This window comes from Mastigoproctus giganteus, chromosome 1 (assembly GCF_048544385.1).
Source record: "Mastigoproctus giganteus isolate SK-2022 chromosome 1, ASM4854438v1, whole genome shotgun sequence".
Taxonomy (NCBI): domain Eukaryota; kingdom Metazoa; phylum Arthropoda; class Arachnida; order Uropygi; family Thelyphonidae; genus Mastigoproctus; species Mastigoproctus giganteus.
The window spans coordinates 97847835-97862637 of NC_143575.1; the positions used below are offsets into that span (position 1 = coordinate 97847835).

Sequence of the window (14803 nt, forward strand, 5' to 3'; positions counted from 1 at the left end):
TCCTCAACAGTTGAACCATCAATATCCAGTGGACCAATCTGATTCATCCCTTTCCTTCTAGAGTTTACGTAGGTAAAGAACTCTTTGCTGTTGTTCTTTATGCTAGGAATATGATAAATTTAAAAGTAAAACTTTTGAAAAAATTAATTTTTTACGTAAAAAGAAAAAAAAAGAATAATTTCAAATCTAGAATTTGTTCTGAAACAATGTTATATCTCTTTCATTACTGAATCAGATCCTCTGAAAATTTTATCGTTTATTTCTATAATCACTCTTAACATTATCACCAGCTTTGGTTAAAATTGGAACACTTTCATGTGTATCAGTTTCTGTTTCCTTTAGTGTAATTGGGATGAATCCAAATTTTCTTTTGCTGTATGAAAACACTAATAATAAAGGAAGTAACTTTTTTAATTATGAAGAGATACCTTGTAATAATAATGAAGAAAGGTATATCCTTTATTATAATATATTGATAGAAGACCAGGCTCTGAAAAATGTGTAATTTAAGTATCCAAATGATATAAGAGAAGACCAAGTAGTTATACAGGCATTTGTTGAAATTTAAGAGGAGGAAAGTGCCTAAGACAAATCTTCAAGCCAATAATGGTAATCTGAAAACTTTAAGAAGAGTTAAGGTAATCAAAATATGAAAATTGTGGAGAAATCAACCTTAGCAGATTATGATGCTGCTGCAATGTTTTGTGAGCAACTGAAGGAACAGATTCAAGAGAAGGGTTACCTGCCAGAGCAGGTGTTTAATGCCACCAATAATGTTCTGCTCTGTAGCTCATGCTTTCCAGAACCTTATTTCAAAGGCTGAGAAGTCTGCTCCAGGATTCAAGGCAGAAAAGAATAGACTTAGCCTTCTTCTTTGCAGCAGTACCTTAGAAGATTAGTTTATCCAGCCTAGGCCCAGTTGAACCCCCATGCTCCAAAGGAGACTAATAAAAACAATGACCAATAACTGGTTATTGATGCTGTTGTACCAGAATTTTATGATATAAAAAGAAATAAGGCCATAATGAGTAAACAGGTAAAAAATAATGATTTTTATTCATACCCATTGCTAAGTTTATGATACATTACTAAGTTGGTGATGGTGGTGCAATAATTTTCCATTTACTTTTAAATTGTGTCTTAAAAAAGGTTGAGGACCCCTGCTGTAGTGTAATATGTGTATATTTTTTTGCTCTAAAATAAGAGTATAAAAATGTAGAATAAGGTGAGTATTTTTTAGTATTGATGACATTTATTGAGGCTGTTGTTCATAGGAGAATCTGATCGATGATCCTTTGGCTAATGGTGAAATAATGGATATGTTTTGGATTTTAATATATTTGCAATGCAGTTATTGATTGTAGTTATTAGTTTTGATAAATGATTTGAAATATTAGCATTGCTAGTTCCCCCCTCCCCTAAGTGGCATTGTGAAGTGTGTTGTTAGTACTAATTTTCATTTGGATTTGATTTTGTTTTCTAGTTTGTTTTTAATTCATTTTAATCAGTTTAAACAGTGGCATTTTGTTTATTATTTTTTTCTTTTATCATCTGATTTCTGTTAGCATTGCTTCAGTATTCTAAGTTATGTTGTTTTCTTTATTATGATTCTGTTATTCTTCATTGCTGAAGGTTTTTTTTTTTTTTTATGTATTTTAAACTACCTTTAGTACATATTTGTGGAGAGGATTTGTTACAATTTGAAAATATACTACAATAATTTCTAAATGATTCTGCCAATTTGTTTTTCCTTTTCATTATTTGGAATTCTTCATATATGTTCTTATATTAATTTATATTATGAATCTTGCCCATATTGCACTTGCTGTTTGTTTTATAGAGATTTAGTTGATTAAAATCAACTATATTGCAAGATGATCATTAATAATGATGCTCATTACCTCTATTCTCCAAATTAATTGGACTTCTTTTCACTTCATTTTCAACAAAACTTCTGCACTTACTGATCTCATAGGGAGGTTATATAGTGGTGGTGGGATCCCACTTCTTTACTGTCTTCTGTCTTTCTGCTATAGGCTGAACAAGCAGCTCGCATCAAGGCTGAAAAGATCAGAATAGCTTTGGAGAAAATCAGGGAGGCAAGCATCAAGAAGGTAGTTGCTGCTTATTTTCTGGCTTTCTTTCCTTCTAACTGCTGCATGTAAGAAGCCTGATTTTAAAAATGCTGAATAAAAAAAAAATTTGTATTGTTTATTTATACAGTAGTACAGAAGTCTCAGTTTTATCCCTCACAATCTAACAGATATTTGCATATATAGATATACAAGATATAGATATTATATATATATATATATATTTGTGCATCGTATGTATATTTTTATTAGGGTTACCACAGCAAAGATAAATTTATACTTTATGTATATACTTATCTGCTACCATTAAAAATAAAAAATCTAATTTGCACTCTCTTGCCATATCATTGTATCATGATATATGTTTATATAAAGGAGTATTGGGTAAATACTTAGTTGAAATAATAATTAAAATCAAAATTTAAAAAAATTAATACTATATAAACTTTGGTCCATGCATCATTTTGCTACTATTAACACAAGTTGGGCCAGCTTTGCTTTGTCTTATGTAATAGAACTTTGCTTTATTATCTGCCTAAAGATAAATTAAACAGTTTACTTTAGGCAGATAATAAAGTTATTTTATTTTTTGTTGTTATGTTTATATGGTGTGGTTAATTGATTATCTCCATACTTGTGTGTCTATTAAAGATAAATTTTATCTTTGAATTAAAGTTAATCATTTTAGGATCAAAAGTTTAACTTTGTTTTCAGCAGCCATGTCTCTTCCTCCTCCTTTTCAACAGTTATGCCCATGTACCCTCAAATATCTATATATGTATCATACATTGCATTTGAGCAGAAATTTATTAACTACTCAAACTACAATGCAATTGTAGATTTTGATAGTGAGCATAATCATTTTCAGTAGGCAGTGTGACAATTGATGCCAACTGTATCATTGACCTCAAGGTGATTTGTATAAGTTTGAGTTTTGAGAAATTGCATTGACACTTCACCTTGATGACATGCAGTAGTAGCAAAATTCATTGTCATGACCAAAACATTGGGAAAAATATTACACATCTTCAATTGTAAATTGTAGGTAAGATGGAGCAAATATGGCCAGTTTATTATATAAATGAACAAAAATCATACATGTAAACAACATGTATGATTTTAGGTAAATCATACATTAGTTAGGTAAATGTAGCACATCTTAACAATTACATAGAAATACTATCTAACACAGAAACAGTAATAATACTGCTGAATTTACAAACTTAGTATTGTAAGTTTAATACTGCTGCAGAACAAGTGCAGTTAGTATTCAGTATATACATGTACTTAAAGAAAATGCCATCCTATCTCTTCCTTGGCACCCTTGACAGTTGTCCATTTTGTTTGTCCCTCAGAGTGATTCTGGCACTAAATCTCCAAGAAAGAAATGAAATTGCAAAGGTTCAGAGCATTATCACTACCATTAATCAGCCCATAAACTATTTTACTTTTTTTTCTCTTTTTCTCTCTTTCCAATTTTCACCTCACATTTTTCTGTTTTTTACTGTATTCTTTTCAGATGGACTATCTTTTGTACACCTGGTTAAAATTCACAAATTTCTAAGATTGAGTTGGTGACTCGAAATATTTTCTTGACATTTAGAAAGAAGGTCCTAAAACTTAATAAACCATAGGAAAGGACACATAGTTGACATAGAACACACAGTCAAACTCAGTTATAAGATCCAAAGATACTAATATAAAATGCTTGTTAAATGTGTTACTCACATATTAGAAACTTTGCTTTGGCTTCTGAAAAGAGCATATTTCCTGATGTCAGCCATACTGCAAATCTCTTATTTGGTTACTCTAAACTATAACTCCAGTTATTTACCCCGTGTGTCATCGAACCTTTTCCAGTAATGACTTCAAAATTTTGACCAGTTACCCATGGTATATAGAATGCTGCTGACCCCATATAAATGTGGGAAGAAGGCGAAGATAAAGAAGACCCATGTATACAGAATAAGCAAGAAAAGATGCAACATTCCTATATATATATATATATATATAATATTACAGATAATAGAAAGAATAAGCAAATAAATCCAACAATAATACCATCAGGGACCTAAGATAACGCAAAAAAAAAAAAAAAAAAAAAAAATATTATCGCTTTTTACCGACAATCTAGATGACGTCAACTGGGGCCAACCACCCAGAATGAAGGCAAAAAACGACAAGAGGTTCTCTGTTTCTGTGATGATCAATATATGCTAAGTAATTTAAATCTAAACCAAATATAAACCAGTATAGGCCTAAAGTAAATCGAATATAAAACGAAAGATGATAATAAAATTTAGCAATATTAGAATCAAAGGTAAGAAATATAAGTAAAATATAAATGTAAGCATATATTAATCATCGTTGACCCGACAGAGAACGTAATTTAATGATTAAAATAAGATTAAATATATAATACATACTACATATTGACCGTATCTAGGACATAATGTAATAGTCGTCAAAATAATATGTGGTGCCCCCTATGTGATGGATACGGTAAAAATAATTAATTAAATTAAATTAACGCATTGAGAAACATGCAGATAGTAAGAAGAAAAACTAAAGGAGTAGGAATAATAGAACCTGAACTCCACAAAGGCGAAAAATAGTGGTATAGATAAGAAATAGTTTCTCCTACGTCCTCGGATTGCCCTAATAATTTCGGAGAAATAAAAATAAAGAGTGTAGGACAGTTTAAAGACATTACAAGATATAAGTTGTGGCTCGGGTATGCCCGGGATCGCAAACCCGTTCCTATAGCAGGACCCTGAGCTGAATTTGCATGTTATCTCAGCGTGAACTTAAGTAAATTTAAATAAATTTAACTATATTAACTATATATAAAAAAAAAAAAAAATATATATATATATATATATTTTTTTTTTTTTTTTTTTTTTTTTGTTTTGTTTTGTTTTGGACCTGGCTTTGGTGAATTTTGTGTCATTAAGCTTGTGAGACATGGGAATTTTTTACTGCTTAGTGATTCACCCCAACAGGCAAATGCTATAAGTAAGATAGAGTACACTCCTGAGCAGTATTGTTATTCTTTTGAAAAGTTTTATTAAACTAGCGGTTTTGTTATAGTGCAGCATAAGTTTAACATGAGATGTGGTCACAAAAGGGTCCAGAAAGATTAATAAAGAAATATGAACAAATTTCGTTCTGTGATGGATATTGCTTGTGTACAGTAAGTGATTATTCATAGCCTAAGGAAATCTGTGAAATGGTTGTTGCAGTAGCTAAGTTTAAAAAAAAGAAAAAAAACCCATCTGTGCAAGAACCACCATGGTCATGAAGCTGCCTTTGCATATTGAAAAATGCATAGTGTGATGTTTAACATTTGATCTAGAGCAAATGCCATCTTCATTTCCTGAATAAACAGTTTAATGATTCACATTAAACTGTTTATTCAGTGGCATTACTGGTTGGTTGGTTTCTGATGTGCCTACTGTTGCAAGAACATCAATGACTTAAGCCAGGGGTGGGCAACCTTTATAAATGGCAGGCCAAATAAAATGTCTGTGAGGTACACATGGGCCGGCCAAATTTTTTTTAGCTTCCACAATTTTTTAGGATTATTAAAATGGTGTATAATGGAAAAAATTGTCATAAACAGTTTTATTAATTTATTGTAATATTTATACATACACATACATATAATTAATTTTATTAATAGGAAAAATGAAATATCAATTCAAGATAAAATTGAAAAAATGCAATTATAGTAACAAAATATGAATACAATTCCAGTAACAAAAATGGCAATATTTTATTTTTATAATATTTAATGGGAGATTTGATACAGTTTATTTTTATCAGTGAATTAATATTTATTGTAGCAATGTGCAGAATATTTTCTAAATTTATGTCAGAAATTCTATTAATTCAAATATATATTAAATGGCAGGCTGTTTATTATATATATATTTTGAAAATGACCGTGGACTGGATTACGCACGTTTGCGAGTAGGAGTTTGCCCGCTGGCTGGAGGTTGCTCTCACCCCTGACTTAGATCGTATTATGCCATTGTGTGTTATGTGTTCACAGGCTTATTTGAATGTAGTGCAAGCTGAAAAACCTGGAATAATTTGTGGGTAACACACTACTCCTTCTACCTCAAATTAGTACACTGTAATCTCGATTGAAAGGACTACAGTTTCTTCTAGTCTGTGATGGAACTTAACTTAGATCTCTTTAAATGGGTCTGCAGGGGATAGGTTATCTTTACTTGATATGTATAATTTTTTTTTCCATTAAAAAAAAAAAAAAAAAACATGTAAGTATTAGGATGTATGATACTTCGTGCTGCATGTGGATTGAAGGCTGAGAAGACAGCCTTCGCTCCATATTTCAGAAAGTATGTGTGAAAGAAGGTTATTCCAGAAAATAGAAGTAGAAGAGATAAATGAGGAAGAAGAAATGCTGATTTTGTGAGTTTAGTTGGGCAGTAAATTAGAACAAACTGTTTGCAATACATATTTGGACTGATTTGGAAGAGATTGGGGGAAATTAAAAATACCAATTCAAGAGAACAGTGCACATGGAAGTGTCTATAGAAAAGGCATACAGCAGAAACTGTCTATGAGACAAGTAAGAGAGCAGTCATTAATTAACCTGCCTTCTTTTGAATAAAGTTAAAAAGTTTGAGAGATATTGGGAATACCACTGCTGATGTGTGAACAATATTCCACAACATGGCAGATTTGAGATTTGTACAGAGTGAATAGTTTGTTTGGGAAAAAAGTAACGCTGAGAGTAAAAAATAAATCCCAGTTTTTTGATGTATGGGAAGCAGTATTTGTGATGTGCTTATGCCAAGAGAGAATAAAAGTCACAGTATTCCCATGACTTATAATCTCTCTTCCCTAAAAAGATACCTGATCTTGTATGGGAATCTGAGTATCATCAAAATTAAGCATAGGAGCAGTAGATTCTTTTTTGTGAGAAATAAGATAGTACTGAGTTTCAAAAGGATTGAAATTAATTATGTTTTATTTGTTCCTTTAGAGAATTACCTGGAGATCGGCATTTAAGAAATTGGTGGTGGATATTTGAGAAGTTGCAGCTGTCCATATAGATGAGATCTCTCAAACTGGAAGGTGAAATGTAGTGTGCTGTCATGAGTAAGACTGGAAAGCCATTAATATACAAGAGGAAAAGAAAGAACTGAAATTTGGGGCATGCCAGCATTAATGGAGAAGTTAAAAGCCAGAGAATCTCTCTGTCTTCAGATAGAGGTCTGAAGACAGAGGATTGGATGGTCTTAGCCACTGCACTCACTGGATCTGAATCTCTGTGATTATTTCCTGAGGAGTTTCCTGAAGGGCAGTGTTACAGGAATAACCAACATACTTTTAAAGAATTGAATGCTGAAACTACAGCTTCTGTCTAGGGTATGTGTGAAGAAATTCTAGCTGTAATTTTGATTTAACTTTAATCCATATCTGTGAATAGCTTTGGATGCACAGGGATTATACTTCAGATATGCTCAACAGGTTGAACCTCTGTCTTTTGTGTTTATGAACCAGACTTACCAATGCTAGCACAATACATTAAAAAATATAGGCATATAAAATTGTCTTTTCTTCATGATCCTGCACTATAAATATTAATCATGTAAAGCCTTTAATTTTTGCACCTCAATGTTGGGTTTGGATCCCTTGTTTGGATCCATGTCAAAACACCATGCAGGTCAAGATAGTGCAAAGACTAAAACAGTGCAGGCCAAAAGACCACAAGTCAAAACAATGAGAGTTAGTGCATCACTATTATTATTATTATTATTATTAGTAGTAGTAGTAGTAGTGGTGTTATTATTATTAGCCATATGGTGCAAGGAAGCCTGAGGCTTATGCTGCACCAGCCCAAAAAAAAAAAAAAAAAAATCCCAAGTTACGACGAGAGAGAGAGAGAATAGAAAGGGATCGCCAAGAAAGAGAAGAATGATGATATCCAGCTCAGGATCCTGGGTGTGTCAAGCCCATACTCACCAGATGTGAGCCCCTGGGGTGGATTTTGCTGTAGATGTCTGTCAAGATAAAAACTATTTGGAATATAAATTTGAGAAAATAATATGTAAAACATACACAATAAAAGTTTGGCAATAGAATCAGGGGAAAAAAGTAATTATTTTATTTCATTCAGAAGAAACATTACAGATTTTGAATTAAGAATAATTTTTTTTATTTAAGATAAATAACTGGAAAAATACATAAAGTTACAAAATATATGTTAAAAATCAGAACAATTGAGAATTATCAGTAACTGCGAAATTACTAAATATTTATAGTTATATGTACTTTATTTAAAATCTTTAAATACATGAATACTTAGCAAGCAGAAGCCATTTCAAATTCCATTATTGCTGTATGTCTTAATAAGTAGAAAGTGTTTAGAAAAGGCTGCTGGTATTACATAAAAACATCATAAAAAGTTATCTGTTCCCAAAATTTTACTTTTTCATGAATGCTTGATTAAAAAAAAAAACTTTCCCGCCTGTAGCTGAAAAATATGCAAAATACCATGTAAATATTCAATGACTTTTCATACTCCATACTTCACTGTATTTTTGATTCTTTAATTTAATTCTCTTCCTGGATCTCTGGAAGAGATTCAGCTCCAGAAACGTTTGGTTGGAAGATGTTCCATGTTCAGTCCATTCATGCTTTGTTCTTCCAAATATTCACTGAACTTTCAAGTATTCAGATAGTGATGAGAAGTTATCAGTGAGGTTAAATATTCTGCACCATTTTTTGAATAATGGTACAGTGCATTATGGATTCTTTGATAAGAATCATTAATTAAATAATTAATAACTTATCCAAGAATCATTGTTTTATCTAGGGGGAGGTCTTATTCTCTCTCTTTCTCTCCGCCCCCCAGACAGATGACTGATATCATCTCTCTTTCATGTCCTTTTTTAAGACTCAAGATAACAGAAGCAAGTGGAAGAGACTATGATTCAGAGACCTACATTATTAAACTATTTTATTACTAGTGAATCATTGGTGGCTCTTCCTCACAGTCGTAACTTTTTATTTAAGAAAAGCAAACTTTTTTTTTTTTCCCCCAAAAAATCTGATGAGTGAAAAAAGATAATTGTTATTTGATTTCCAATCTTCAGTTGTGCATTGAAGCATCCTTTCTTTACACTTTGCATCCTTTATCATTATAAAATAAAATTATTATACTGTTACAGTAATTCTAAGCTTAGTAACCCCAAGAGATTACATAAGATAATCTTATGTATGAAGCACTTGAAAGCTTCAAATCTCTGAAGTGTACATGGAGTAATTTAATAAAATCCGTACACACAATAAAGGTTTACTTTTCAGATCTATTAATTTAAAAATCACAGTGTAAACTGCTTAATTTTAATTAATCACTAATAAATGAAATAGCACATTACAAAATTATTCTTGTATAATCTTAAAATTTCAGGGTAAATACTATCATGGGGGGGGACTGGAGTTGAATTTTTACGGTAATTTTTGCATAGGATCCTCATTAAGGGCTGCTTAAATTGCCATGCTAGGAGGAGGAACCATTCCTTTCCATATAATAATGAATAAAAGCAAATAATCATTCTGAGATTCTTTGGTATTTTCCTAAAGCAAGATACAGTTGTCTATGTTTTTTGTATGGATAAAAGTTAGAGACTGTGTGCAATTTTTTTTGAAATGACAGTAAATTAAAATTATTAGTTTTTCAGTTGCTACTTGCAATTTTTAAAAAATTTTTTGTTAATTTAAATATTATTTTATTAAAGTACACACACACTTGCTCACTCACTCACTGTCTCTCATAGAAAGCTATGCAATAAAGGATACCCATTTTTAGACTTGGGGGGGGGAGGAGAGATTTGTCCAATATATGAACACAATTGTAGAAGCAGACTTTCATTTATTCTCTAGCATTTGTATTAGATAGCCATGTTATACCTCTTCTACAGTTTATATTAAGCCAGAAATATCCTTCACAAAGGATATTTATTTTCTCTGTGAAAGAAGTGGCAAATTGTAAAGGCAAATTGAAGATCATTAGGAAATCATATAATAATCATCTTGTTCATCTGAGTTTTATTGAAGTTGAAAAAATTTTTGCTTTATTGAAATAAAAAGTGAAGACTGTGATGAAAACCCCACAACAAATTATTGATTATGGAACCAATTTAGTTTCACTCTTTGCTACATATTCACTTGTCTATTTTTGCCATCTAGAGGAGTCTTCAAAGAGCATGAAAGCCAAATGGAAATGCTCCTCCCAAACATACTCTATTAAATTTAGAAATTAAATCCAAATGAAATTATTTGAGTTTATATGCAGGTAGTCTCTGATGTTGGGGATGTGTTCCTATTCATCATGATGTATATGATTTTTAAATTGAAACAACAGAAATCGGATGTTTTTTTTTTTTTTTTTTTTTTTTTTTTACATGTATACAGTTATGTTATAAAAGGGAGATGCATTCCTGTGTTCAGATTTTTGTCTCTTTCTTTTGTGACTTTTTTAAAAAACTGAAATAAATAATATTTAAGATATTACTATAAAAATTGGGTTACATACTTATAAATGTATTTTTTTTTTTTTTTTCAACCAGTAAAAATATATAGTAGGCCAGCAACTTTTTATATATTCCTGATATATATATAGTAGTTTGAGGGAAAATTGAGGTCTATTGCTGTCCTTATTTTTCCTCCTATTCACCTTAATTTGGCAAAAGCCATTCCTTTTCACTACATAAATAATTTTCACTAATAAAAATTATTAGTTGGCACTCACTTTCATTATTTTTATTCACTGCTATCTGTCTGGCTAGTGGTTATTCTGCCAATTTGCTGCTAAATTTAACATAGATTGCATCTATAATATTAGAGTATTGGAATTTATAATGTTAGAATATTTGAACCTAGATCAAATGGCAAACGGAAACAGATAGCCTTAGCCAGTTATTGATAGGATGTATTGAGTGGAGCTAGCACTCGTCAACATTCCATTCAATGTATCCTTTTATCAGTAATTTGTTTGATCATTTTATTTTTATTATTATATTATTTTATTGTAATTTATGTGTTTAATTATAGGGTATAACAATGAAGTCCAACTTATATTAAGCCAGAAACTTAGGTTACCTAAATACTTGGCCCTATGGTTCTATAGGTATATTTTTACTCTGAATACCTATATTCCATATTCTTATTAAATTTCATTAGTCATACACTTCTCTTGATATTCAGTTCAATAAATACTGTAATATATATATTTATATCTTGGTTATTTTTAGATTTAGGTTATTTATTGCCTAGTCCTTTTTTTTTTCTAGTATTTGACTGAAATTTTTGAATTTAATATTAAAATTGATCTAAGTGTTACTTAGATTTTAAGATTTCTAAATTTAAATTTTGTCTAATGAACTATCTTTTCTCATTGGGAGAGTTGTTCTCCATCCTCTGTTTAGCCTAAAAACACAAAGTTTGTGTACTTTTAAATTAAATGTAAACTGATTTTATTTGAAGAAAAAACAGGGCAACCAAACTGGATAATATGTGACCAGAGGCAGTGCTCTCATATAACCAGCAGTTCTACGCACAGCATACTGAAGGTGAGCATCACATACAACTGTTGCTTTTGTTATATTTTTTCTTCAAATGAAATCAGTTTATGTTAATTTCAGAAGTATGCCAATAATATTTTTAGACTAAACTGAGGGCAATAAACATTCCCATGGAGGGAAAAAAAAAAAGAAAACATGATTAAGGAATTCAAATTTAGAAATCATAAAATCTATATGTTAGCACACAGCACAATTTCAGCAACAGATTTAAAATTTTCAGCCCAAATATGACAAAAAGTTCCAAATAGTCTAAGCTTAAAAATTAGCAAGTTAAATCTTGGTGTCTTTTAATCTCTCTCTCTCTCTCTCTCTCTCTCTCTCTCTCTCTCTCTCTCTCTCTCTCTCTCTCTCTCTCTCTCTGTGTGTGTGTGTGTGTGTGTGTGTGTGTGTGTGTGTGTGTGTGTGTGTGTGTGTGTGTGTGTGTGTGTGTGTGTGTGTGTGTGTGTGTGTGTGTGTGTGTGTGTGTGTTCAATAAAGAATGGTCATATTTTATCTTTATTTTTCTGCAACATAACCTTTATTAATCATCCATATTTTTATGGTCGTTTTCAAAGTGGTCATCATTTGCAAAAATGCACTGACTGCAGCATTACTGCTATTCTTTAAAAATAGTGGTGGAGGGTATTTTTTGATATGCATTTGAGAATTGTCTCTGATATCTTTAAAACTTCTTTGGAAACATTTTCCTTGCAGCTCCTTCTTTAACCTTAGAAATAAAAAAAAAAAAAAAAAAATTAGAAGGTCAGGGCTTGTAGGGCAGATGAGGAACATATTTAGCATTAGTATTAGTAGAGGCATATGATGCAAGAAAGCAAGCTTATGCAGCATCAGCAGAAAAAAAAAAAAAAAAAAACTTCCACTTCATCCCTCCGTTCATTTGAAATACCAGTCCAGCTGAGCCTTAAATTATATAGGCTATCAACTTCCACAACAAGGGATGGAAGTTTGTTCCTCCAACCAACTACCCGCTGGCTGAAGGCAAATTTCCGCACCTCTATCCTACATCTGTCTTTCCTCAATTCGAATTTATGCCCTCTCAGGTGATTATTCTGAGCAAGAGGCAGAATCCCATCAGCATTGAGCATGCTCAAACCATTCAAGGCTTTATACACCTCTATCAGATCACCTCGCCGGTGCCTAGTCTCCAGACACTGTAATTTACAAAACTTAAGCCTTTCTTCATAAGAGCAACCCTTTGTTCCATTCACTAATCTTGTTGCCCTTCTCTGTACTCGTTCCAGCAGCTCTACATCCTTCTTGAAATGAGGCCTCCAGACCTGTATACAGTACTCAAGGTGTGGCCTGACCATTGCCTTATACAAGGGAATAATCACCTCCTTATCCCTGCTAGAAAAATTCCTGTATATCACTGACAAGACACCTTGAGCTACTCTTGCAGCCCGTCTGCACTGCTCAGAGAACTTCATTTCTGCCTGCATAATTACCTCCAGGTCCTTTCATTCTCTACCACTGTCAATGTAGTACCACAGAGTTGATACGTTGCTCTGGGGTTGCTGTTTCCCATATGTAGTACTTTACGTTTGTCAAGGTTAAACTTCATTTGCCACCTCTCAGCCCATCTGCTCAACCTTTCCACATCCTGTTTCAGCAGCATAGCGTCAATCGTGTCCTTAACAACCCTGCCAACCTTTGTATCATCTGAAAACTTTGGACATTAAGCTTGATATACCATCATCAATATTATTTATAAATACAGAAAACAATAATGGACCCAAAACTGAACCCTGAGGGACTTCACTAATAACATTAGTCCACGATGAGCAGTGTCCATTGATTACCACTCTCTGTCTTCTCCCCTTCAACCAACCCTTTATCCATAGCAGCAATTTGCCTCCAATGCCACATTGCTCCAATTTGTGCAGCAGTCTTCCATGTGCAACAGTATAAAAAGCCTTTCTAAGATCCAAATATATGACATCAAAATTATTCTCTGCATCCAGTTCCTTTGTGACTACATCATAGTATCCAATCAAATTGGTCAGAAAGACTTCCCCTTAACAAAACCATGCTGTGTCCGAGCTCTAACTGAAGTCTTATCTAGATGATCCTGCAGTGCTTCTTTAACCAGTGCCTCCATTAATTTTCCTGGAACAGAAGTTAAACTCACAGATCTATAATTACTTGTGTCAACCTTTGATCCTCCTTTCTGAATTGGGGTCACATTTGCACATCTCCAGTCTATGGATACCTCCCCTGAATCCAAGGAAGCTCTCATAATTATGGCTAAGGGTTTGCTTACTTCCTTTGCTGCCTCCTTTAATATAACTGGATAGATCCCATCCACCCCGGGTGCCTTTCTTGTGTTTATCTTTAACAATTTTTCCTCCACTTTGCTCTCAGTTATTACAAGATTATCTAGCTTACTGCCAGAGTTGAATACTCCTCTGGCATTCCTCTCGCTGAATAACTCCTCATGTGTGAATGTCGATGCAAAATATTCATTTAGTTTGTTAGCTACCTGAGCAGGATCATCAACAGTAGAACCATCAATATCAAGTGGACCAATCTGATTCATCCCCTTCCTTCTAGAGTAAGTAAAGACTCTACATATGTAAAGAACACTTTGCTGTTTTTCTTGGCTTTTTCATAATCTGCCTTTGCCTGCCTAACCTCCTTTGTAACTTGGTTACAGATCAACTTATATCTATCATAGGCTCCTGTATCACATGTTAATTTAAATGTATCCCATGCATTTTTCTTCTCTGCCATATGTCTCATTAGTTCGTCTGACATCCATTTAGGCCTAAACCTTGTACAATATTTCTAAGTTGATATGTAAAGCCTAATAGCTTCCAAGATAAGTTCTTTGAATGCTTCTCATTTTGAATTTGCTGTTCGTAACATCATCAGTTGGTCCCACTGTATAGAATTTAAATACTGTCTCAGACTATCGCCTTTACGAAAGCAATAACCCTTCCCTTTACCCCTGATGGTAGTTACCTCTTTGAGTAAATTCCACTTCAGCACACTGTGATCACTGCCACCTAGTGGTTCCTTTATCTGCAGATTCTTAATGCATGAAGAATCACTACTGATAATCAAATCAAGAGAATTACTCCCTCTAGTTGC

General features: G+C 32.6%; 1 protein-coding gene across 1 annotated transcript in view; it reads left to right on the top strand.

The window, feature by feature from the left end:
• LOC150091031 (uncharacterized) overlaps nucleotides 1-14803 on the top strand; it is a 556951-nt gene that overhangs the window by 439091 nt on the left and 103057 nt on the right. The window contains 1 exon segment of the mRNA XM_090373962.1: nucleotides 2037-2114. Coding sequence (XP_090230088.1) covers nucleotides 2037-2114 — 78 coding nt within the window.